This window comes from Ostrea edulis, chromosome 2 (assembly GCF_947568905.1).
Source record: "Ostrea edulis chromosome 2, xbOstEdul1.1, whole genome shotgun sequence".
Classification (NCBI taxonomy): Eukaryota; Metazoa; Mollusca; class Bivalvia; order Ostreida; family Ostreidae; genus Ostrea; species Ostrea edulis.
Window position 1 is genome coordinate 89,342,762 of NC_079165.1, and position 26,451 is coordinate 89,369,212.

Consider the following 26,451-nt stretch of genomic DNA (forward strand, 5'->3'; position numbering starts at 1 on the left):
ATGTAATAGAAGCAGTCCTCAAAACTTGTTCTGTTTACAGGACCCAGCTAGAAATATTTGATACTGTTTACAGGACCCAGCTAGAAATATATTTGATATTGTTTACAGGACCCAGGTGTAATGCATTTCATCCTGGATTCCTATTGGACCCAGCTGGATGTCCAATGTAATACTTTTAACAAAATCCAGCAGAATGGCAGGGGATATTTATCATGAACCACACCCATCTGGGTGTCAATTGTGAAAATCGTACATTCTGTTCTGTTTTTACAGGACCCAGCTGGATGCCCAGCGCAGAGAGACGGACCGACTACAGCAGCAGTTAGGGGGAGACAACTCTAGTGCCCAGCGAAGCTCTGGCAGCATGCACAGTGGCCTTCCCAGCAGCCCCTCCAAAACCGGCTTTTCCACCCTTCCATCAACAGAATTATTTTCTGCAAGGAGGACACATTATGATTACAATGGACCGCCGTTAGTGTATTACGTTTTAATTATATAACTTTCTAATACGAGTCAACTTTGGCTTGTTTTGGAAACCATTCAGTAGCATGTTACATCAATCATTAATGTGGGGCTTTTTTGGTTCATAGAGTGTAATGAATTATTCTTTAAAGCCTTAGTGTATTTGATGTGCTGTATTTTCTCTTACTGTTTCGACTGAGGGGGGGGGGGGGGGGGGGGGCACATTCATGTTTTGGCAACAGTATATTCAGATGTAATAGTTAAACTCAGCAAGTGAGAAAGTTATGTCATAATTGATAGTAGTACACAGACTTATATTTTTGACAGTTCTCACCTGGAAAAAGCCCTCAAAGATTCTCAGGAACAAGTGGGAGATCTCAGAAGAAGGCTGCAGGAGGTGTGTATTTCTGTACATCATTCATATTGTTTCCCGTAATTATAAGGAAATACCAAGAAATACCAAAGGTAACAATAACAGCTACAATATGTGCATTATCACAGTTTGTAAAAGACTGGCGTTAGAATGAAAATAAAGTTCAGAAGATGTACTTTGGAAAGGAATATTGCATGTGTAATAAGTGCAGAGTTTGGCAGGCTTGATGTGCGAGTTTGAAATTCTTGTAGGCGAGTGAGCTGAGTGAGCAACAGAAGAGACAGTTTCGGTCAAACATCGAGGAACTGAAGGCCAAGTTACAGGAGACAGAGATCAACAGAGACGCTGTGCTGGACTTAAGGTAGTTATCACCTTACAGTAGAAAAAAACAATACCTTACAGTAGGTGAAACAATACCTTACAGGAGGGAAATCCCAATACCTTACAGTAGGAAAATCCCAATACCTTACAGGAGGGAAATCCCAATACCTTACAGTAGGAAAATCCCAATACCTTACAGGTGGGAAATCCCAATACCTTACAGTAGGAAAATCCCAATACCTTACAGGAGGGAAATCCCAATATCTTACAGGAGGAAAATGTACTCAATACCTTACAGTAGGTAAATCCCAATACCTTACATTAGGTAAAGGTACCCAGTACCTTACAATAGGTAAAAGTACCTGATACCTTACAATAGGTAAAGGTACCCAATACATTACAGTAGATAAAGAAACCCAATACCTTGCAATTGGTAAAAGTAAACAATACCTTACACTAGGTAAAAGTACCCAATACCTTACACTAGGTAAAGGTACCAGATACTTCACAATAGGTAAAGGTACCAGATACTTCACAGCAGGAAAGACTCACAGAATTTAAATTTCAAAATCATAGAGATACAAATAAATCAGCTAATTTTTTATCCTCACTTAGCTTCTTTTTTTTTCTTTTGAAAAGAAAGCTTGATTTTTAAGTTTTGATTGTGTTTTGTTTTCCTTTTGAAAAGAAAGATTAATTTTTAAGTTTTGATTGTGTTTTGTTTTCCTTTTGAAAAGAAAGATTAATTTTCAAGTTTTGATTGTGTTTTGTTTTCCAATAAAGTACAAGGATTCAAAATCCAGTGTTTGTTGGCATTATGTAAAATGTGGTCTTTAAAGGATATGTATTCTGAATAAGGGGGAGGGGGTGTCATCAGTTTTGGTCTTTGAATAGTTTGATTTGAATATCTGCAGACAGAGGTCAATAACAGACTTTGTTAAGTACTCAGTGTAAGTATATCTGAACGTGAACACACTAATTTTTCTTGATGCACACTGGTTTTTAAGTAAGGCATTGTCTTGATGGACCACACTTGTGTTCTGCTCGAGTTCCTAAGATTAGAATCACTTGTGGAGTCACTTCTAATGACATATTTTTCACAAAGAATCTTTAAAAAGTTGTCATACAGAAAAAAATATCAGAACTCTTTGAATCAACTTTTTCAATGAAAATGACTTGCAATTCTCTTTAGACATGGGAATCCATATTACATGACTGGGTAGAGTATATGTAACATATTTAATAGTTTGTCTTGCATGTTTTCATAGAAACTGTAACCAAGATGTTTAATACTGATATCCATAGAAACGAAAGAGTAGCCATTGTGATAATCCGTGAACTTTAATATGTGTCGTGTTTGATGGAAAGCCACAATGATGATTGGAATTCTGTTTGTCTCACAAATTAATGTCACTGTCATTAGTAACGCAATTGTTTTGTCTTAATGAGTGTCTGGGGATGTACTTTACGTCTGCCATTAAGGAAAAGGTACAGAGCTAATCAACATAAATATTGTCTGACTAAATCCTAATTACTCACAGAAGTAAGGCCTAGCAAAGATGAACTGTATATATGTGTGTAACACCTAGCATATGATCTTAGGACAGTCGAGTTTTGTGAAGAATTTTGAGTATCATTTTACCAATTTTAATGATTTTCTGATTTGAATAATCTCAGTTATTGTTATTTTATTATCAGAATCATTTCCAATAAAATCAGTAAATCAAATTGTTAGATATAGACCAGTCAGATCAGGAAGTAGCCAGATCAGGAAAATAAAGACCAGCTCTGTTTCTTCCTGTAATTACAATCTGTGCATCAGACTCCCTGGTGGTCAGACTCCTTGGTGGTCAGACTCCCTGGTGGTCAGACTCTCTGGTGGTCAGACTCCTTGGTGGTCAGACTCCTTGGTGGTCAGACTCCCTGGTGGTCAGACTCCCATTTGAGATTGTTTCATTCTTTGTTCTGTAGACAAAAAGAATCTTCTAACCAAGAGATGATGCTTAACAAATTCCAAGTATCTATACAACAGCTGCAGGAAAAGGCCAGGGCACAGGAAGAGGTAGGCCGGGGATAGACAAAGTCAGAATTATGTTAAAAACCTGTCTGTCTGTCTAAGTTTTCCCATATCCTACCTCACACACTTTTAGACATAAGTTCATCAACTCTAGTTGATGGTGCAATGATGGAAACTAAACTGGGTCATGGTGGCCTCATTTTTATACACGTGTCTTTAGACGGGACGTATTATGGTGGGGCGATGGTGTCCATCCTGCTTCATATCTGGCTCGTTACTCGAATACTACGCAACCTAGAATCATTAGACTTTTTCAGCTGATACATCTTGGGTAGAGGGTGGGTCGCACTTTAAAGTTAGGTCACTGTGACCTTTGATTAAGATGATGTGGCCAAATATGGCAAAATCCTGTCTGACTCGTAACTGGACAATTATTTGGTCTAGAATCATCAATCTTGGTCAGTTAATACAGTAAATTAAGGTTACTCAGACCTATAATTAAGATAATATGGCCATATGTGGCATAACCCTTTTTTTCAACTCATGTAGATTTGAGTCATAGAATCTGTATAGAAATGTAAATTGTAGCTTAAAATCAGGTCATTAAAACTTTTTTTTTTTTAAATTGTAAACATTTAAAACAAAACTATGTTTTAAGGGAGGTAATCCCTACATATGTAAGAGAGTATAAATTCCGTAACCTTACTCAATAATCATTACTTCAAGAAATACACATTTTTTCCCCATAAAATGTAACTACATAAGAATTAATGTGAATACTTCTTTTGTGTCTAACATTAATGATATGAATATATGCAGTATTGACTACAAATTTTGCTAAAGCTTACCATCTGTGAAGCAGTGCTACAACTGTCAATTCAACAGTACATGCACCAAGATTACCAACATAATCGAATAACTCATAATAAGTGAAATATTGTTTAAGCCAATGTTTTTGTTTGTTATATCTGGTAGGCTTTAATGGATGCCAATAGGAAGTTGGAAAGTGTGAATCGAGAGAAATACTTGATAGACACGGCTCTGAACCAGATCCGGCTCATCCTGGGAGATGTGGAACGCAAGCGAGGAAAACCATATTTTGAGTCAGATCCAGTATCCAAACAGGTGCCAGGCATGTTGGTCCACACGTTCGAGAGATTTGTACAGGAGATGAACTCTGACTTTGATCAAAAGAAGTCCAGGATAACTGAGGTAGGTTCAGGCCACAATATGGATTTAAAGTTTTACGTGGGAATTTAAGGGGAGAAAGTTTGAAAGTCTTCTTCAGTATGCCATCATCCTCAGGTAGTGTAGATTCAAATTGTTTTAATCATGGTACTGGAAGGTAATGTGGGGCCACAGTAGGGGATGAAAATTTTACATGGTAATATATACATGTATATATAAATGTCTTTAAAAATCTTAGAAACCACTGGTCATGATTAATCATATTGATATGCAAGCATTCCGATGTAGTGCAGACTCATATTTGAATATGTGGATTTCTAATCTTTGCACCCTTAATATCTCATTAAAACCAATTATGATGGCCATTTTGTCATGAACACAAACGTGCGTATGAATCTTGATGAGTATACATGTAGCATGTTTATTTTAACAGCTAGGAATTCTGACAGAAATGAAAGTAGAATGTCTATATTTGAAATAAATTTCATTTTTGAAAATACATGAGGTATGAACTGCAACCTTCCATGCCAGTTGTAAAGTGCTGCAGTTCACACCGTCAAGTATTATCAAAAATGAAATTCATTTCTTAAACAAGTTATGGCCTCTGGGACTAGGGTGGGGTTCAAAGTTTTACATATTGGGAAAACATACAGGAATTCTTTTGAAAATTCTTTTCAAAAAAAGCAGGGCCACATTTAAATCATATTGATTTGCAAACATTCCCAAGTTGTGTAGATTTAGTTTTTTGGGTTTTTTTTATTATTTTTTTTCAAATTGAAAATAATACTTAAATTTTGGGGGGAAATCTCTATAAAATCATTTGAACAGTAATGATGTGCTAGAAAGATATTGAAGCACCCCTATGTTATGTGGATTCAAATTCAGTTAAGTCATGGGCCAAATATGGGGGGCCAGAATTTTTCATGGGAATAAAGAGGTTGTAGAATTAATCCACAGCACTGTAGTGTAAAGGTTGGTTATTACTTTTTCAGTTGGAGAGTGAGGTTAAATCTTTGAAACAGAACATCAGCCAGGATAAAGAATCCCTCATCAAAGAACAACAAGAGAAGTAAGACAGAGCTCTGCCATTTCTCATTTCTCCTCCTTGATTATGCTTTACCTCTGTTGTAAAACCTTACAATGGAGTGTACCTGATTACGCTTTACCTCTGTTGTAAAACCTTACAATATGAAGTGTACCTGATTATGCTTTACCTCTGTTGTAAAACCTTACAATATGAAGTGTACCTGATTACGCTTTACCTCTGTTGTAAAACCTTATAATATGAAGTGTACCTGATTATGCTTTACCTCTGTTGTAAAACCTTACAATGAAGTGTACTTGATTATGCTTTACCTCTGTTGTAAAACCTTACAATGAAGTGTACCTGATTACGCTTTACCTCTGTTGTAAAACCTTACAATGAAGTGTACCTGATTACGCTTTACCTCTGTTGTAAAACCTTACAATGAAGTGTACTTGATTACGCTTTACCTCTGTTGTAAAACCTTACAATGAAGTATACCTGTCTTTGTTTTCCGCCCACATTGTCTGAACTTTTTATAAACTCGTTAATTGATAAACTACACGTGTATGTACAGTCACACTTCTTACTAATCTTACACCTGACCTTTACCTTTGACCTTTTCACATTGCTTCCTGTTCACCTCCTGCAGAGAAATGGAAAGTTATGGATTGTTTCGAAAGTAAGGAAATCCAATGAGCTAACAGAAAAATTTAATCTTTAACAGTCATCCATGATGCTAACTTGTGATCATTGTGATAATTTGTGTGTGTGAGATGTTAATCTGGTGTGGCAATACTAGCACTGCTGTAACATATTTAAATTCTGCTCGTTTGTTTATTAAGAATCTCTAATCCTTTTAGTGAATTGGAATTAAAAACAATTGAATTGATATGAAATTTACTCATTAACATGTACATTGTTCGTGATAATTAGGATTTTATCTTCAGAAGTGTAAGATATTTTTGGATGACTAATGTTGTGTGTAGGTTTTCCTAATTCTCCTCATGGTGTGTCGTGATGGCGTTTCTTACAGAATAACAAGCATGTCTGCCGAACATGAAAAACAGATGACAGCTCTCCAAGAACGCGCTAATAACTCACGTAAACAAGCTACACATCTCCAGCAACAACTTGCCATGTTTGAGTAAGTACAAAGCAAAATAGCAACTTGCCATGTTGGATTAAGTACAATCCAAAACAACAACTTTGTCATGTTTGAGTAAGTACAACATGACTTGCCATGCTTGAGTAAGTACAATCTGTGTCAAGTTATAAATTTAGCAAGACACATCTAATCCATCTCGTACTGTGGAATCAGCTTCAAAATTTCTTAAGGAAGAGGACGACAGTAAGTATTTCAACACTAGCCTGAAATTATTAACTATTAAACTTGAAAGCTTGCTGTTCTTATCTAACATCAAATAGTACATGTATTTTGATGTGCATCAAAACACCTTTTATTTCTTGGGAAGTCTAATTAACATCCAATATCAGAAAACACTTGATGAATTGTGATATCTGTTACACATATCCTGATTGTTGGTGTGTTTGTTTGTAGGGGGCAGCAAGAACAGCAGTTAAAGTTAAAGGATGCCACCATCATGGAGCTAGAGAGTAAAATCCGCCATCTTAAGGACGAGCAGCAAGAGGACAGGATCAAATGGCACGAGAAGGTCAGAGTTCAGTCAAAAATTTGAATTGTATATACATGATAATGTACATTGTAGAAATGAAATGTTTGTTGATAATTGTTGGTGTTTATATGACAATTTAGTGTACAAGCTGTCCATGTTCACAGTGCACTGTGTTAACTGAAGGTTGGTTTTTTTTGTACACAGAAAGAGGTGTTTGAAAGATCCCAGGAAAGTTACCAAACAGAGATGTGTAAGCTGAGGTCTGATCGTGATGACGCCCTGAAGGAGACGGCAACTCTACACAGCAAATTAGAGGAGACTCAGGTCAGCAGACGTCAGTCAGACTGAAACCAAGGCTGGAAAATATCCAAAACTCTGCATGAAAATTACTCATTATGTTTAGTTTAACAGCACAGGGTTTCATTCTCTTAAACTAGTTTAGTAAGGTTAAATTTTATGACAGTATGAGCTGCTACTGCAGGGTTTTTTATGCCCGTGGTAATTCTTGCTAAACATGTGAGTTAAAGCTTGGGTTCGTCCACTTTTTCAGAATTCATTGGTACGATGTAAGACTGAGCTTGATCTTGAGAAGCAGAAGACCGTCCACATTTGGGAGAAGGAGACATCCATGCAGAGCCGACAGAAGGAGCTGGAGAGCAAAGTAGATGAGAAACAAAAGGACATCGAGAGGTTGGAGAAAATGCTGGAACTCATTAAATCTGAGTGTAATGCTCAAGTCAGTGAGAAGGTACATTGTAGGTCAGCGTTTTACTGAGTGAAAATGGCACATGTATAGAAAATTCAGATTTTTAAATTTTCTGCCGTATTAATGCACCCTGTGCTTCTTTTTTTTGGTGGTCGAATGTTATTTTTCTTGTATATTGTATGCACTCTTTGAAAATTCAGCAGTAATCATTGTGTGAATAATTTCTGCCATAGTTAAAAAATCATTTTAAGCTTTTATCTATTTTTCTTGTTTGCAACTTTGAAGTAGTGCAAATGATAGGTTGGGATTATTATTTTTTTAAAAGTAAAAAAAAATTGTTGGAGAAAAATTATTCAAGTTGTTTAAGAAATTGTTTTTTTACAAATTTGAGCAGTTGATGCAAAAGGTAAGTTGGAACAAAATAGATATGTAACAGAGTTGTCTTCTCTTGAATTTTAACAATGAAATCATTTCATTTTCTATCATAGAAAATCACCTGAAAAATGACAACTAAAGTGTTAAGGTTGATCACTGGGTAACATCACAAATTCATATTTTAAATCAAGCACAGAAATTGTTGTGAAAAAATTCAAGATGCATACACTTAATATCACATTTATTCATTAAGTAACTAATGATTGATAAGAAAGATAATATTCTTTCATATATCATTTTTCTCTCATGGCAGTGTGTTATGTTATCAGAATTTGTCTTACAATCAGCTGCTTACAATGGAGAGTGTTTAGCTGATCTTTTGTTTTAGGTGTTTGTATTTGGTGGTTGTAAGATTTTAATCAGAAGCAGTTGATTAAGGCTGTTCCATTTTACATCCTGATGGGGAGGTTGAAACCCTTTCGACAGATATTCTTTTGTATGCCCTTGGTAATGAAGGGAGCCAATTGGTCTCTCAATTTAAGAGGTATCTCAATAAATTGTTTCTCCTTTTGTCCATCAGGGTAAATTTGAATGGAACAGCTTCTACTGAGACATATTGTCATCTCCCATTTGGAGTAAATGGAATAGCCTTTATGTAGACATTTAATCCTCTCCAGTTCTCTTAGATGATACTCTATGCTTTTATTCTATGAGAAAAAAAATAATGTATCATTACATGTAGTGTATGTAGATTTAACATCAGCAGACGGTGGGTAAGTATTGTGCTGCAGGATTCAGATGGCATTGGTCGTCTGTAAGTTTTAACATTAACTGTAACATAATGGTTTACAGATATCAACGGCAGAGAGAATGGAACGAGAACGCCACTTGGATCAGATTAGCAGCTTAACATCCCAACTCAGTTCACTTACAGAGAAATGTAACCGAGTGTCGCTGGAGCTTGAGCTCGCGAGATCAGAGGCTAACAACCTGAAACAGCAGCATCGAGACGCCAGTGACAAGCTGGATGCCACTCGAATTCAGTTTGAGGCTGTGGAGGCGGAGAAGAAGCACGTGTCGAATATGTTGAGTGATAAAAAGGCAGACATGGATCGTGTGACACAGGAGAGAGACTACTACAATGGGCTACTAAACCAGAGGAATGAAGAGATTGCCACACTAAAGGGGCAGAGGGAAAAACTGACCATACAGCTCGAGGAGAAGGAGAAGAACCTGAAGATCCTGGGAGACCAGTCCTCCAAAATCGCTGACCTGGTCGACAACAACACACGCAGTAACGAAATTCTACGGGAGGAAAAGGACCGTCTAATGAGCATGCTCAATGAGCGCACCGTGGCTTTGGAGGAACTGAAAGCCTCAAGGGAAACGATGTCCAAGAAGATGAAGATTCGAGAGAAAAGGATCAAAGAGCTTGAGATAGAGAAGCAGAAATATCAGGAAGAGATAACCATGCGACAAGAGGAAATGGTGATTTTACAGCAAGAGAAGGAAAGCTTGTTCACCGAGTTGAAAGAGAGTCGATATGAGGTGTCGTTGCTCACCGAGCAGAAAGATGCTGTCCAGAAGGAGTTGGAGAAGGAAGTAGAAAGTCAGAACAAGGAGATGACTAAGCTACAGGCCAAGGTCAAAGGTGAGAGAAACACCACAGTATCACTATCAGTAGTGTTTATGTCTAGTTCAAGGTCAAAGGTGAGAGAAGCACCACAATATCACTGTCAGTGGTGTTTATGTCGGGTTCAAGGTCAAAGGTGAGAGAAACACCACAGTATCACTGTCAGTGGTGTTTGTCGGGTTCAAGGTCAAAGGTGAGAGAAACACAGTATCACTGTCAGTGGTGTTTATGTCGGGTTCAAGGTCAAAGGTGAGAGAAACACCACAGTATCACTGTCAGTGGTGTTTAAATCAGATTGGTAATGCTATGTTTGTGCTAAAGGTTCTTTTCTATAAGTAATCATGGAATATGTTGAACACAAAAACACAAAGTCAATTAGTTCAATGAAAAATTAAAACAAATTTGGATAAATTAGCACTGTCATGAAAGATTTGATTTTGTATGTTAACAGCGGCTGATCAGGAGGTGCGTCTTGCTCAGAGAACACTGCGTACCAGAGACTCGACTGATCACCAGGGTAAGTGACATGGGTAGGAAGCAGGGTAAGTGACATAGGTAGGAAGCAGTCAGTAAATGACCATATGTCTTCTTGTCAAAAGGGTAATTTTTATTATACACTGAAATCTTTATATACATGTTCATATGATTAAATAGCAAATAGTTGTAATTGTTTGATATCAATTTATTGATATGACATGGTGGGGAATTTTGTACTCCACTGTATTCTGTAATTTCAAAGATTTTTTTTCTTGACGTATTTTAAATTTGCAAAAGGGTTTTTGTACAATTAAGAATTGAGAGATTCTGTCCACAGCTGTAAAGGTTGCTGATAAAATGCAGAAGGAGGTGACTTTGAAAAGAAATGAGATTGACTCGCTGAAGACAAAAGTGAGATGGTATGAGGACAAACTGGACTCCCTGTCAAGGGTAGGTCAAGGTCAAAAGTTAACAACAGTTAATGTAGATCTTACACTAGAAGTGAAAGTAAAAAATTGACACTGGTTCAGCTGTAGAGGATGTACATTGGCGGTTACTTCATTGTCTTGTAGAGTTGTAACTACTATAGATTCCTTATTTTACACGAGTACTTTATATTGTGAAATGACATAAGCGTTAAATCGTGACAACATAATTTTTTGTGTGCTCTGTTGATGAAGAGTATTTACATGTATTTAGCAATATAAAGATAAAAGCAGGTAATTTTATTTCACGCATGATACTTCTTGCAAATTTACGAGGTAATAAATACCTCACAAATAGTTAAGAGTTTACAGTACATCATATTTTGAATTAGATGATTGCATTCTTTCGTGACTTTGGTCCTCATTTGACTTTCATCGACTTTTTAAAATTATTCTTTTTATTAGCCATTTTGTGTATTGAGGCTTCACTGATTACATATGTATAACAATGTGTTGTAGGAGCGGAACAGTTTAGAGCACGATAAGGACCGCCTAAAGACATCACTCAACAAATCACTGACTCATAGTCAGCAATTATCGGCCGAGCTTGAGCTATCTCAGAACAAGGTCATGGAGCTTAAGAGTCAGATCAGCCGGCTTGAGATGGCTCTAGAAAAAGTAGGTCAACCTGATATCATCAGTTAGTGGGATGAGTTATTTCTTTATATCTGTTAATATGTTGTAATTCTTCAAAATAAATATGTGTGTAAAAAAAAAATATGAATGTCAGAGATATGTAATTGTGTTAATTTGTAATTAGTCAAAAAGGAAGTCCAAATTATCAAAGCCAGGAGAGAAATCTGGAAAAGTGAAGGTTTGTTGGGTTATTCCCCTTGTGGTGTAGAACCTGATGTGGTATAGTGTAAACTGTTGTGTTTGTGGTACAGTGGGAATTTGGTGTATGTAATGGTGGCACTCTCATAGTCATATTTTTCATTAGCCCTTTGTCATGTTATTTCCCTAAATGTCAAAAATCAAAATTTCTAACAAACCCCAAATGATATCTAGCTTCTTTAGAGTTTTGATAATATCAGAAACTTAAAACTCAGAATAACATTGAGTATTATTATTCATTATACTTACTGGTATTTAAGAAAGTTTCTCACAGTATAATTACATGTATTTCATTTTTGACAGCAACAAACCCTCGGTACAGTAGTTTTGTGTATTATCTACTTGAGTTTTATTTTCACCTTGTTGACTGATACCATATCACCTGTATAAATTACAGTCCACCACTAAGAATGCCATGTGTCAGGCGGAGTTAGAGCAGTACCAGCAGGACGTGGCCAGACTCAAGCTACGACACCAGCTGGACCTACAGGTCAGGGACCCTCTCTTTACTGTTACTGCCCGAACACAAATTTCTCAGGATTGTAGTCAACCGCCCGAACACAAATTTCTCAGGATTGTAGTCAACCGCCCGAACACAAATTTCTCGGGGATTGTAGTCAACCGCCCGAACACAAATTTCTCAGGATTGTAGTCAACTGCCCGAACACAAATTTCTCAGGGATTGTAGTCAACTACCCGAACACAAATTTCTCAGGATTGTAGTCAACCGCCCGAACACAAATTTCTCAGGGATTGTAGTCAATCAAACAGTAATCTGTTGTGGTGTTGCGACCTTTGTTTCTCTTATGCGTCCATGCTATTGAGGTACTAAATGACCAAGTGAATAGGCCTGTTGTATTTTTAGTGACTAGGTCGAAGATCAGAGTGAAAGTAAGGCATGTAATAGGTTAGACAATGCTGTGGACATAGAGCACCTTGACCTTTCAGACTAGAGCTTGGTACAGAGATACTAAGTGCCAAAGGAAGAGGTGTACTAATTGTATTGATGCAAATCTAGTGTTTAGTAAATAGTATAAATTGTTGTCTTATCAGGAAATACTAATACTTGAGAAATTCTTGGTTGATTACACTTATTTTAAAATGATCAAGTTTATTATTGACAGAGAAATCACTATAGTTTGTTAAATGTATTTGAATATGTTATGTTTGTTTGGAACAAACAGTCCCTCTGCTTTAAAAGCATATAAAAAAAATGATATACCTGTATTATTTATTTGGTTCTCTTTTTTTGTAGGAAGCCATACAAAGGTCTTTACCAAACAAGGGAGCAGATTTTGAGAATCCTGCGATATTCACTTCTGCATATACCAATGCACCCCACATCACATCAGAAATGGCCAGTCGACCAGGCAGTCGTGTCACATCGGATATGGCCAGTCGACTTGGCAGTCTTCACTCTGATAGGAGGTACCCTGCAAAAGATGCCTCTGTGGAGTCAGTCCCCACCAGGGTAGGTATCCAGCCATCATAGTACAGGTGTAAATTATAACATAATCAGTACAGGTGTAAATTATAACATAGTCAGTACAGGTGTAAATTATAACATAATCAGTACAGGTGTAAATTATAACATAGTCAGTACAGGTGTAAATTATAACATAGTCAGTACAGGTGTAAATTATAACATAGTCAGTACAGGTGTAAATTATAACATAATCAGTACAGGTGTAAATTATAACATAGTCAGTACAGGTGTAAATTATAACATAGTCAGTACAGGTGTAAATTATAACATTCCAGGGTAGGTATCCAGCCATCATAGTACAGGTGTAAATTATAACATTCCACATTGTTGATGCATTCAGAAATCTGTCATGTGTTTTGATATCAGATTAGTCAAAGGACATAAATGTGTATTCAAGCAAAGTTTGATTTGATATATTCATCATCATCATCACCACCCCCCGTTTTTCATTATACAGACCATGTATTAATCCTCATGTCGAGGTTGTGGCCTGTCTGTCTGTCGAGAACGAAGTCTTCTTCTCCATTTATGTAATAGGACACAAATGTGTATTCAATTAAAATTTAATTTAGATTTTTGTAACAGAACACAAATGTGTATTCAATCTAAGTTTGATTTGATACTTTTGATTTTTGTAACAGGACACAGATGAGTACAAGTATGTGGGGAGCGAGTTGAAACATTTAGTGGACCAAATGAAATCTCTGATGACTGACAGAAAACAGAAACAGGCGGAGAAAGCTTCCCACCATCGTAGATCAAGGTCAGCTCAGACTGGCTGTAATAGGTAAACACAAATGTATTCTTATTGATAAATAGGAAATATCCATATCTCTTAATTCATTTAATAATGTCAGGTCTTTACAGTAGCTTAATACGTATTCATATCTGATAATAAAATTTTTAGTACTGGAAGTTCATCAGATACAGAGTATCACTCAGATGTTGAATTGGAGAGAAGTTATCTGAGGTCAAGGTCACGAGACAAATTGGACAGCAGAGAATACTCAGGATATTCCTCACTCAGGGGTTTGTGTCTTTAAAAAAAAAATAAAAAAAAAAAAAAAATGGAGAAAAAAGTAATCTCTAGAAAGATACATACACATATATTGTTAAAGATTTCTCATCTAGAAATACATGTATCTCTGTATGTTTCATCTATTCTCTGAAATGAGAGAACATTTTTATCAGAAAATCGTTCCCGTTCCCTCTCCCCCCACCAAGGACATCGGAGGTCATGCAGTAACGACACTTCACGCCTACTACGATCTGGCAACGACAGCTACCCTTCACAGCCCGGGGGGAGTGTAGGCACTCAACCCTCGGTGACCAGGAATTCTTATTCTACAGGTATGTCATATCAGCTACTCACTTCAGTGAGATCATCTGATTTGGGGATCTTTTAGATAACTGTCTGAAATGTTGATGAATAGATAGCAGCAAGTTTTATTTCAACTTTATACATATTGTGTTAATATTAAATTTCTAAAGATTAGTGGAAATCTTTTATGTGATTGTTTTATTGGTTTACCAATAATTAGGTCCCCATCGTTACCGTCTAAGATGTCGTAAGTTTACATGAAAAACGAATGTATAACCAAGACGACTATGTAGATGTTTCTTTAGTGTTAGTTTCTCTGATGCTTATCCTATCGTCTGTTCAAACTTTATGAACCAATTTCTTGAAACTTGGGGGGGAAATTTATGTGTAAATTTGAAGAATTCCGTAAGCGAATTTAAATAGGAAATGAAACTGACACTGTAGATCACACATGTGTATCCATATATTTACTAGCACCACAAAATACCGGCACTTGTTAAACATATTACATAAACAACTCTTAGAATACTATTTTAGAAATATTGAGGGATGACTTCATTGGAATACTATTTTAGATGTATTGAGGGATGACTTCAGTTGTAAACTGATGGTGCTTTTTGTTTGGTATATTCAACTGTCAGTATCTTTGATAAGAAAGTAGAAACTGTCATTTTTAAACACATTTTATAAGCTATACTTTCCAGCATCTGTTGATAGAGGAGCTGGTTTTTTTTAATGGAGTGTGCTAAAACAGGATGTGAGATCTGCTAATAGTCTTTCCCAGGTCATATTTTACATGTTTACCTCCGCCAAGGGCAGTGTAGCTTTGTTTCTCATCGAGGCTGTGGAGAGTGTGTTGAGTGGATTTTTTTTTTTTTTTTAAATTTGCCAATGAAAGTCACATGGCTAGCTTGTGATAAATTTGGGAAGAGATCTGATGGATGAAAAGTGTTGAATCATCCATTTCTGATACAGATCCAGGACTTACTAGGGGTGGGTTGGATTCCTTAGTTTGTGATACAGATCCAGGACTTACTAGGGGGTGGGTTGGATTCCTTAGTTTGTGTTACAGATCCAGGACTTACTAGGGGTGGGTTGGATTCCTTAGTTTGTGATACAAATCCAGGACTTACTGGGGGTGGGTTGGATTCCTTAGTTTTTGACATAGATCTAGTTCATTGTTTCTTACATATGCCTGATGAAATAGAAACGACTACTGTCAACTGCTATGATTAGATTTGGAGAGCCTTGGCGGAGGTCTATAATCTCTGGTCAGTCCTGTATAGTCATGTCCTGTACTGGTTATTAACAGACACGACAGATGTAAGTAAGGAGGACTCACAAAATAGCCTGTCACTTCAGGACAGTGCACATCTGTCTGGTGAGGAAAGATCAGGTGATTATAAGGAGGAAGGGACAGGTAGGTGTGGCTTAGAGCCGCTAGTCACGCTTTTATGGGCACTTTGTGTCTGGCTTGTTTACACTTCTGACAGTACTGTGCTTTACAGCTGTAACCACTCGTATATTTAATACAGTAAACAAGGGGACGTAATAAGGGACCTTACACAGTTGCTTGTCGTTATCTAATATTTGTCACTTGTGTCTTGAGGTAAAAACCTTGTTTTATATGTACGTGTACTCGTAGACACTGCATGCATGTTTACTGTAGTTTGATCACTTACTATTGACAAATTTTAGATTCAGTTTTGAATTACTCTATTCATTAGAATTTTGATTTCATTCTATGGTTGTTTTTGTTTTCTGGAAAGAATTGTAACCTCGGTGTATACAATCATCATTTCACAATGCTTTGCTGTTACATTTTTAAATACCATCATTCATAATATTGTTTCTTTCTATATGATTTTTTGTTTGCACAGCAGCAATGCCTTGTCTGCACAGTTTTATAAGTTAATTTTGCAATGTCATTTTTAAAATAAAAATTTTTCATAGTTTAACCAAGAATTTAAAAATTATGTTTACCTTGCATGCCTTGCCCCTCAAAACATACGTAATTATCATGCTGTTTGTTTTAGGGCGTGGCATCCCCCTCCCCCCTCCCACAGAGGCAACTAACACGGAGGACCTATGTCGTAGACTGGAACAGAAGATTGAGTCCCTCACAAAAATGGGTGGCTCACTTCAGAAGGAAAACCGAGGTAAATTTTATTTATTTATTTTATATATTTGTATTGTGATTACATTGAATTATGTTCAGATCAAGTTCCTAGGACTATTGCACTTAAGGGGCCTCAGTGGGGATTCAAAGTATGTGAGGACAATAGTACTGCTATATCTCAAGCATCCTCATATAACAAACATTCAGTTGCCCTAGTGTATGACATAGTGGTCAAAATCTATATCTATGACTCAGGGGAGCCCGGTTATGTATGGACCAGTTTTGTCAATTCTTCCTACTGTGAATGTGCATGTCAAATCAATGTGTACATGGAGATAGTTATATAGTTCTTTGTGATTTAATTTGTTGTAGAAATGGCAGATCTGATGAAAGTCCAAGGTAAAAAGATTAGAAAAGTAAAGGAGAGTCAGAAGAAAGTGAGGAAGGTGACTCGGTGATGAACAGAGTATAAGATAGAAACAGAGATTTGTATACAAGTATCCAGTGTCTATGAGGAGGGATGGACCAGATTGTGACTCTCAGAAACTGATTTTTGTATACACATATCCGATTTTGGGGGGGGGGGGGGGGGGGGGGGGGGGGGGGGGGGTAGATTGTGACACTCAAAAACAGATTTCTATACATTTACTTGAGCATGGTGACTGGACAGTCATTTCTTTTCACACTCTCCGAGAACGCCATTGACAAGTACAGTAATATATCTATTTTAGTGTGGATTCATGATATACTTTATAATGCACTGATAATTTATTGCATGTCATTCCATTTAGTAGATGTCCTGTCTATACACATTGAGTAGAATTTTAAAATCTGAACTATAAAATTTAGCTCTGGAATTGATATCAATAAAGATTTTTAGCTTAAGATAAGTAATCAGTTTTGAAGAGAGTGTTGAATCTATTGTTTTGATATAGAGGAAACTTGTGGAACTCTTCAGAAATAAGAGAGGATAGTGAAGTTTAAAAGTTTTAATGAGATAAGTCTCTAATGAAACTGAAGCTCTACTTTTTTTTTTAACTGAAATTAATTATGTCTTTTGTTGAATTAACTGAAGCCAATTTTGTGGCTGTGTTCTTATCTTAATCATATATATGTACAATTCATTTTGTTTTGTGTTGAAAATTGGCTTAATTTGTGCTATTTGGTTAGTGAGCAATGGCTTGTTGGAGATAGATAAGTCAATTTCTGTTGGCTGTTGTGGTATTTGTTCATTTGTTGTATCTGTACTGTAAGCAGATGTTTGTTGTATATCATGTGAAGACAATCACATCACTTTAACAATAGATCAACACCACTTCTCATCCTGTTCTCTCGACTGCCAAGTCTGTCTTTTATTTATCTGTACAATTTTTCGAGTATACCATTTGTGTCTGTGATATATATTATGTAAATCCAATTTACCTACAGCATTTTACTAGATAACTTTTTTATTCAAATGAACAAAAAATTGTAAAAAGTGACTGTGTTCGTTCTCATGTTAATTGACAGGAAATCAAAGAGACAACCCCTGCAATATTTCCTATTTAGTTTGTCTAAATGACAAGTTTTTATGAGTGGGTGTTTGTTTTAGATAATGACATAACAAAGGTATGAAGGTCATAGCAGCTAGTAAAAATATCATACTTTGTATGTCTGTTTTCAAACAATTAATATTTTAATACAGCACTGTACATGATTATGAAAATGTATATATGAATAACATAAATTTAACAATATTTAAAAAATATATATTTAAAAATACATATAGATTAAAATCAACAACAAAAATGATCAATATTTAAAGATATGACATGAGAGCATATAATCTTTTTTTAAAGATTTGCACCAAAAAAAATGATAAATGTTACGACCTTATATTTATAAAAACCGTGTATACAGTCCATATATTGAGATGAATAAAAATCTAAGAGTGGTCTGGATATGCTCTCTCAAAAAAATAAAGAAAAAAAAGAGTTATTAAACACCTTTGAGTAAACTTTGTTTTGGATCTCATCGTTTTGGGCAATGTGTTCCACAGAGAAGTGCCAGACACATTAAACCATTGGTTTCCAAATGTCTTTGCATGTCTAGACAAGTCACATCGAGTTTTCAGAACACAATGACCTCGCTGGTATATACACTTAATGATTGCAGTGATGTTTCTTGTAAAGCATTGAATATATAGAGTATAATGATAAAGGGGATCTTTTATGTGGTAATTTCAATGCTAGAACTGCAATGGATTAGATTTTATTAGTGATGATGTTTGTGATTAATTTATTATACACCTGTCACCAGATGGGGCATTATGTTATGGTGCTGTCCGTGCATCTGTCTGAAGTAAAATTTCCAGACTGTTTTCCATAACGGATGCATGTACAGTGTTGAAATTTGTTCACTTAAGGGTAAAGAACTGCGAACGATAGCATTGTTTCACCGCCTACCTTCTGGTCAATTTTTAAAAGTTATCAATTTTAAATGATTTTTTATGTCAAAATAAATATGTGAATTTTCATAAAAGTTGATTTATTTGACAAAACAAAGAGAGATAACTCTATGATTTCAGTTATAATCACGTATTTTAAAATAGGAATCAATGGAAAATATTTTTAAAACATCCCCATCCCACTCGGAAACACAAATTCCTATTTGCAGATATTATAAATAGTCATTTATTTAGCAAATGTATACCCAGACTTTTGTTTCACGGGGAGGGGGGGGGGTTATGTTTTCAGCACAGGCACTTGTTTCTGTAAATGACTCATGACCTCTGTATACTAATAATAACACGTGTTATTATTAGTATACAGAGGTCATGAGTCATTTACAGAAACTAGTGCCTGTGACTAGATCCAAAATTTGAGGAGGCAGGCTTGTTTATATATTTATGTATATATTTTGTCATAGCTCTCCCTAATCTAAAGAAAACGAACAAATGCTTTCGTGTTGAAACTCTAAATGTGAAGACAATCAACACGTGGTGTGTATATTGTATACATGTATATCAAGATACACGGTAGAATCCGCGATATTTGTGGTAACCCAGTTTTCCTTCATTTAGGGTTCCCCCTTTTCCACAAATTTATGACACCCCAAGTTTGAATAACACACACACACACATGAACGGTGAAGATAACGAACAGTGAAAAATCTCACAACTCCCACAAGGAAATTAAAGAGTTGGGCATACACCGACCCATGGACATACCAGAGGTGGGATCAGGTGAATAGGAAGAGTAAGCACCCCGTCGACCGGCCGTGAGCCCTATGTCTCGATCAGGTAAACGCATAAATACCTTGAAAAGCTTGACTTAAATAGCATACTTGATTCTGAAAAAATCCAGCCAAATTGAACTTAGCAAGGTATACCAGGCGAGGCGCTATAAATCAAGTGACCCGGTTATGTACAGTACAGTAATGAAAATGTTGACCTTCTATTTTATAAACATTATTCTGCATAGAAATGACCAACATATTTACAAATCGTGTTTATTTCACCAGAGTAAAAATTAATCAAAGTACTGAAAGATGGGGTCAAATCATTCAATGAATAATTTTCAGAAATGGTGCAGTTATGCTATGACAATTCATATGAAAACTCCCCAGACAAATACTTTAATCAGACATAGGTCTTGAATTGCAGATTTACGTACAACTTCCTATTCATGTTTTTGATACAAGAAAAAAAGTGTTCAAAATCGGAATTTTCTTGAAGTCTGTTCCTTTTTGATGGTTTTGAGGCCAAAACGAATATCTAGAGGAATGCTTGTATTATGACCTCCAAGTCTTGTGGCCAGTTTTGTTTAATCAATATGATCCAGAACTCGATATTCTTGGTTATCATTTCGCCGAGGTAGTTCCTTCCTTATTAAACCTCAATATTCTTGGTTTGTATCTTATAGTGAGGGTCACAATTTTAACTTGTGCACTTAGCTATTCATAGCTAAATCAAGTGCTGAACTCTAGTGAAAAAGCATGAATCTATAATAAAGTAAATGAAAAGAAATATAGATAAATTAAGGTATGGAACAAAGTTTAATATGTCAACAGAACAGAAAGATAACATATGATAGGTTGACGTATGACAGTATATGATTAATAGCTTATTTATACACTACTAGAACACAGATAACATTCACAATTTATTCACATTCATACATGTATCTACAGACAATTCAATAACGTATTCCACCTAGTGTACAATAGAATAATAAACATATATAACATAACTACATATTTGGCCTTCTCGGGGGCTACTCACGTCACTGCGATAAAATGATCTGTAAACTCCCAAAGCTGAATTTCCTGGTTGACACTCGGGAGATCCCTACTGAACCCGGGTTGACATCATTGAGCCAACCTATCTAGTACCCGGTTTGACCTCTTTGGGGAACCCATCAGAACTCGGCTTGACACCATTGGGTAAATACTAACTATTGGTACCCGGGTTGACACCGTCGGGCAGAATACTAACTATTGGTACCCGGGTTGACACCATCGGGCAGAATACTAACTATTGGTACCCGGGTTGACACCATCGGGTAAATACTCAATACACTCGTACTAGTACCTGGGTTGACACCATCGGGTTGTACTAGAGCTAATTAATGTCATAGTACTAGCATGTTGCCTAAGGTTGACACTGTTGAGGTGACCCTTAGAACTAACCTAATACTTAGCTTTATCTGAATTGGGGAAAACGGGCAATTATTGTGTGAGAATAGAAAAAGGAGATGGTGGGAGGGTTAGACAAATGAACACACTGTTGCACCTCTGGCAGTGAACAAAGAACTGGTGTACTGTAAGTGATGCTGAGCTATCACTGGTCAAGTGATCTACACTCTTGGTCAGTTATGCAATCCATTACCTAATTTGGCCATAGAGTGCTGGAACCAGATTGTAACATGATACTACTGTTAGTTGTAAAACTACTGCCTTCCTGTCTTATCTTAATTATCATTATAGAATATACTGCTTTAGTTCTATGGAGATGGAAGCTTAATGCTTCCATTTGATAACTTGATAGAATTAGACATGATACATAAATAGACCTATACTGCTAAACGTATGATGACAGCAATAAAGTGTGCATAAACAAACATTTTTTCTATGCAAAAATTATACATTTTTTTATGGACCAACATAATGAAACCAATTAAATGTTAAAGATCAAATTGATAATGGCATACTTTGGAATTGCACAATACAACCTGTCAATAACACATGAAAGGTTAAAATTAAGTGGATATGTAAACACTCCAATTCTTTCTTTAGTAAAGAAAATTTTCTAAACTACTAAAACTGTAAACAAGAACATGTAAATTGTAAACATTGTAACAAAATTGGTAACATAGTAATTTCAAATTTTTTGACACACATTTGGGCTAGAAGTTCCTATGCAATGAAAAATATTTACATGTTACAGTCCAACATAAATAAACAAGTCCATGCACAAGCCAGACAACTGTCTTCTCAAGTGAAACAATATGACATGAAGTACTGCAAATTCAGGCATTTTAAAATATTATGCATATACCAGTATCTGGACAATTAACAATTGTAAAAGCATTACTGTTGATAGTAATAACATCGATATAGAACAGTGAACTATGGTTGTGTAAAGAATATAATACTGTTGCAATTTGAGATTTTGAGTTAATAATACAGACTGATGCCTGATCAGGGTTAAATAAATTGCAATGCTGGGTTTCCATCGCTATTTTCAGTATCAAAGAAAAGGTTATAATGAAATGGACATGTAAACACTCCAAAATTGTATAAACCAATATGTGTTCGTGAAACACAAAATGTCCCCGATAATGGTCAATTCCGAAGATGGCCAAAGTCACAAAGACAAATATCTTGGTACCAGTAAAAATATCTTGTCACAAGAAATGCTCAAGTGCAATATGAAAGCTCTAATATTTACCATTTAGAAGTTAAGACCAATGCCAATCTTTTTAAAAGTAGGTCAAATGTCAAGGTCAAAAGGTTTAGTACAAACGGAAAGGTCTTGTCACAAGATATACTCATATGAAATACCAAAGCTCTATTACTTACTGTTCAAAAATTATTAGCAAGGTTAAAGTTTTCAAAAAGTAGGTTAAACTCCAAGGTCACAGGGTCAAAAATGTCGGTACCCACAAAGAGGTCTTGTCACAAGAAATACTCATATGAAATATCAAAGCTCTAGCTCTTACTGTTCAAAAGTTATTAGCCAGGTTAAAGTTTTAAAACGTAGGTCAAACTCCAAGGTGGAGGTCACAGGGTAAAAAATGTTGATATCCATGGAAAGGTCTTGTCATAAGGAATACTCATATGAAATATCAAAGCTCTATCACTTACTGTTAAAAAATTATCAGCAAGGTTAAAGTTTTCAAAAAGTAGGTCAAACTACAAGGTCACAGGGTCAAAAATGTTGGTACCCACGGAAAGGTCTTGTCACAAGAAATACTCATGTGAAATATCAAAGCTCTATCACTTACTGTTCAAAAGTTATTAGCAAGGTTAAAGTTTCAGACAAAATGACAGACAGGACAATATGCTTGGGAGCATGGAAATAGTTTCTAAACTACTAGAACTGTAACTATGTACATGTACATGCAAATTGTAAATATTTTAACAAATTATTTACATAATTTCAAATTTTTTGACACAAATTAGGACTAGAAGTATCCTATGCAATAAAAGATATACACATGTGATAGTCAATTATAAATATACAAGTTCACAAGCCAGACATCTTTTTTTAAATAATATAATATAAAGAGCAATATTCATGCTTGCATTCACAGAAGTAAAAACATGCACGTATTTTATATAGTTTATAAGTATGAAGCTTTCAATAGCCACAATAGGTATTTAGTGTGATAATGACCTTGACCTTTGGATTTCAAAAGCAACATGAATCTTGAATGTCATCAGGATTTGAAGTCTGATAAACATGCACCAGCAAGTACATGTATAAAAGTTAGAGGCAAGCTCAAATCTACAGTATATAGTAAAAAAAAAAAAAAAGACTTTGACCTTTTGACCTCAAAATAAATAAGAAAAACGTCCAAAAAACTCGCCTGTAGAGTTGTCGGGGGTAATATTGCTGGCTTGCATTAAAACTATTTTTTGCATGTATAGAATAAATAAAACGACAAACTCCGGATACGTTCGCATATTCTCGGGCCGGATGTAAACAAAATAAGAATATTTGCTCATGAAAACAATCGTTTTTGTTTGAAAGATAATTCAAATTCATATATAATGAATCAATGAAAAATATAAAGATTGGTTTTTTTCCCTCAAAATTTTTCAAATCTGTTTACAGAAAGATCAGCGCAATTTATGCACTCATGTGTTCTCCGCACGGCTTCCGTTTTGAGGCCTCGACATAGACGGGGGTCAACTGTCTCCAAGGACGCCAGCCTGAGCTTGAAGCCGCCTTCACCTATCAAACAATAGGCTTACCTTCGCAATTCCGGCTCACAATCAAGTGTGTCGCTGCGGTCATCGCCGCGTCGGATCGCTAGAATCAAATATACTAAAAGAAGCAGATCTACAAATACATTGTACAGGTTTAAATCGCACTCCCTGGTATACTAGTATATATATACTGTACAATATCGATATTAGCATTTGTCCACAGTGGCGGATTTAAGTGTGGCGCAGCCCCCCCCCCCCCCCCCTAAAATTTTCAAATGTAAGGTAAATCATGGTATCTTGTTTAGGAAAATATACTGAACGAGATAAAAGAAGCAATAATTCCTTCCACTCCCAGATAAATAAATGACAAAATCTTTTTAATTTCTTGAATTACTTTATTGGGAGAACTTATTTTTATCAAAAAATCCTTAAAATTTGTTTCATTTTATTAATTTCACCTTATCAAAAATGATAGAAAATAGTACAAAGGACGAAATAGGAGACATATTTCAAGCCCTATGAAATCTGTAAAATCCAGGAGCTTCCGGGGGCTTTGCCTCCTCCAGGGCTTTGCCCTGCGCCCACTGGGGGCCTCAAGGCGGCCCCATGACCCCCTGCCTCATAAAATGGCACCCCCGTAACCGCAATTCCTGGATCCGCCCCTGTTTGACATGTGCTTGTCCCAAATGCCGTACCCCGTGGGGGTCTGGGTTAGAATATATGAGACCAGAAAAACCAAGGCCCCGTGTCACAACAGGTGTGGCACGATAAAGATCCCTCTCTGCAAAAAAGGCCATAAACGCCGAGCAAAGGCCTAAATTTTGTGGCCCTTCACCGGCAATGGTGATGTCTCCATACCAGTGAGAAATTCTCAAGTGAGACGTTAAATAATATACAAAAGTTTTGAATTTTGCAAATACCACCCCCAAATTTTTCATATTTGGGATTAGCCCCTTTAAATTGTAAAAGTCAGCCGTCGATTGTAAAGGTCAGCCTCTTCGTAAAACTCCATTAAAAATATCACGTGTTCAGAGTTATGAACGACTGATTTTACAGTGTTTCCATAAACATTTTGAAAACGTGAAAATGTATGTTTACATTCTCATGAAGTGGACTTTTATTATTCAAAATTTACTAAAAGACGAATTTTTTTTTATGAAAAGGCACAATACGTACTGTATGATTCACATTGTCCACACTAAGGCACTCCCATTCTGAACCAACGTGTCTCCCAGCTCAGTTTTGAAGTATGCGAGAAAGTGGTTCATGATTTGTGGACTCTGAGGGAGCGTGTGTGGGCACTGACGGAGCGTGTGTGGAGCAGGGGCGGATCCAGGAATTGCGGTTACGGAGGGGCGCCACTTTATGAGGCAGTGGGTCCAGGGCAAAGCCCTGGTAGGGGGTCCAGGGGGCGAAGCCCCCGGAAACTCCTGGATTTTACAGATTTTATGGGGCTTGAAATATTTCTCCTATTTAGTCATTTGTACTATTTTCTATCATTTTGATAAGGTGAAATTAATAAAATAACCCAACTTCTAAGGGTTTTTTTTTTTTTTTAAATTAAGTTCTCCCAATAAAGTAATTCAAGAAATCAAAAAAATTTGTCATCTATTTCTCCGGGAGTGGAAGAAATTATTGCTTCTTTTATCGTTTAGTACATTTTCCGAAACAAGATACCGCAAGTTTCCCGTGATGTAAAAATAACTATAAATACGCGAAATATATCAATTGAATGGAAATCTACAGGGAAGTTGTGTTGGTATTTTAATGATTTATTTCAATGATGAAGCGGGAGTCTTAAGTCAGACTGCAAAAGTAAGTATGGATGTAAGAGGGAAAATTATCGTAATCAGTAGGTGTGTCTGATACAGCTGAAGAATTACAGAAACGGTATACTCAATGGGCGAGGGAGAGAGAGACGTATGCTAAGTTACTGGTACAGACTTGAAAATCTTGATCAGTCATTTCATCTATTATTTGATGCATAATTACTTTTGAACAAGCAATTCATGGTTTAGTCTTAAGAACCTTTTTAAAAAACCAATATTAATAGAGTTGATTGAAGTTATACCTTTATAAGAACATACAAGTTTAAAAAGAATCTTAAAGATTGTTTATGCAAACATTACATCAAAGAATGACAATCACACTTTCAATGACAAAAAATATTAAGTAAATTTAAAAATGTTGAGCAGAGAAGTCTAACACGTTTTTGTATTCCAGCACATAGGAAGAGAGAGCTACCTCGGCATGAAAAATATTGTCTTAGTAGCAAAAATTCAGTCGATGATGAGAAACTTTTTTTCCCGTGTAGTTATGTAACAGAAAAAAAAAAAAGGTTATTTTTTATCAGATGATACGATAGGCAAATCACGTAAGAATTTTGTAAAGATGGACAACTTGATTAAAAACTTATCTGGCGCACAGAGGCTTAATTCTTATCCATTTTGTTCTCAATCTATATATAAATATCTAGATATTTATATATAGAATGAGAACAAAATGGATAAGAAGCCCCTGTGTCTGGCTAATGACCAGTGAAAATGGAAATATCCTCATCCAAACACAGGCACTTGACGT

General features: G+C 36.0%; 1 protein-coding gene across 6 annotated transcripts in view; it reads left to right on the forward strand.

Moving 5' to 3' along the window:
• The window catches only part of LOC125679247 (coiled-coil domain-containing protein 158-like), a 37,869-nt gene extending 19,933 nt beyond the window's left edge, over window positions 1-17,936 (forward strand). The window contains exons 5-27 of one of the 6 annotated variants that reach the window (XM_048918322.2): window positions 274-471; window positions 790-859; window positions 1,087-1,196; window positions 3,128-3,218; window positions 4,149-4,385; window positions 5,354-5,430; window positions 6,422-6,532; window positions 6,947-7,061; window positions 7,227-7,346; window positions 7,573-7,770; window positions 8,956-9,754; window positions 10,188-10,253; window positions 10,551-10,663; window positions 11,158-11,316; window positions 11,930-12,022; window positions 12,788-13,003; window positions 13,660-13,805; window positions 13,926-14,047; window positions 14,210-14,368; window positions 14,560-14,586; window positions 15,652-15,759; window positions 16,376-16,498; window positions 16,831-17,936. In XM_048918322.2, coding sequence (XP_048774279.2) covers window positions 274-471; window positions 790-859; window positions 1,087-1,196; window positions 3,128-3,218; window positions 4,149-4,385; window positions 5,354-5,430; window positions 6,422-6,532; window positions 6,947-7,061; window positions 7,227-7,346; window positions 7,573-7,770; window positions 8,956-9,754; window positions 10,188-10,253; window positions 10,551-10,663; window positions 11,158-11,316; window positions 11,930-12,022; window positions 12,788-13,003; window positions 13,660-13,805; window positions 13,926-14,047; window positions 14,210-14,368; window positions 14,560-14,586; window positions 15,652-15,759; window positions 16,376-16,498; window positions 16,831-16,916 — 3,544 coding nt within the window. In that variant the 3' untranslated portion in view covers window positions 16,917-17,936. The remainder of the gene's footprint in view (window positions 1-273; window positions 472-789; window positions 860-1,086; window positions 1,197-3,127; window positions 3,219-4,148; window positions 4,386-5,353; window positions 5,431-6,421; window positions 6,533-6,946; window positions 7,062-7,226; window positions 7,347-7,572; window positions 7,771-8,955; window positions 9,755-10,187; window positions 10,254-10,550; window positions 10,664-11,157; window positions 11,317-11,929; window positions 12,023-12,787; window positions 13,004-13,659; window positions 13,806-13,925; window positions 14,048-14,209; window positions 14,369-14,559; window positions 14,587-15,651; window positions 15,760-16,375; window positions 16,499-16,830) is intronic. The other 5 variants (XM_056155383.1, XM_056155386.1, XM_056155384.1 and 2 more) reach the window with 5 other exon arrangements.
• Window positions 17,937-26,451: the final 8,515 nt, after the last annotated feature.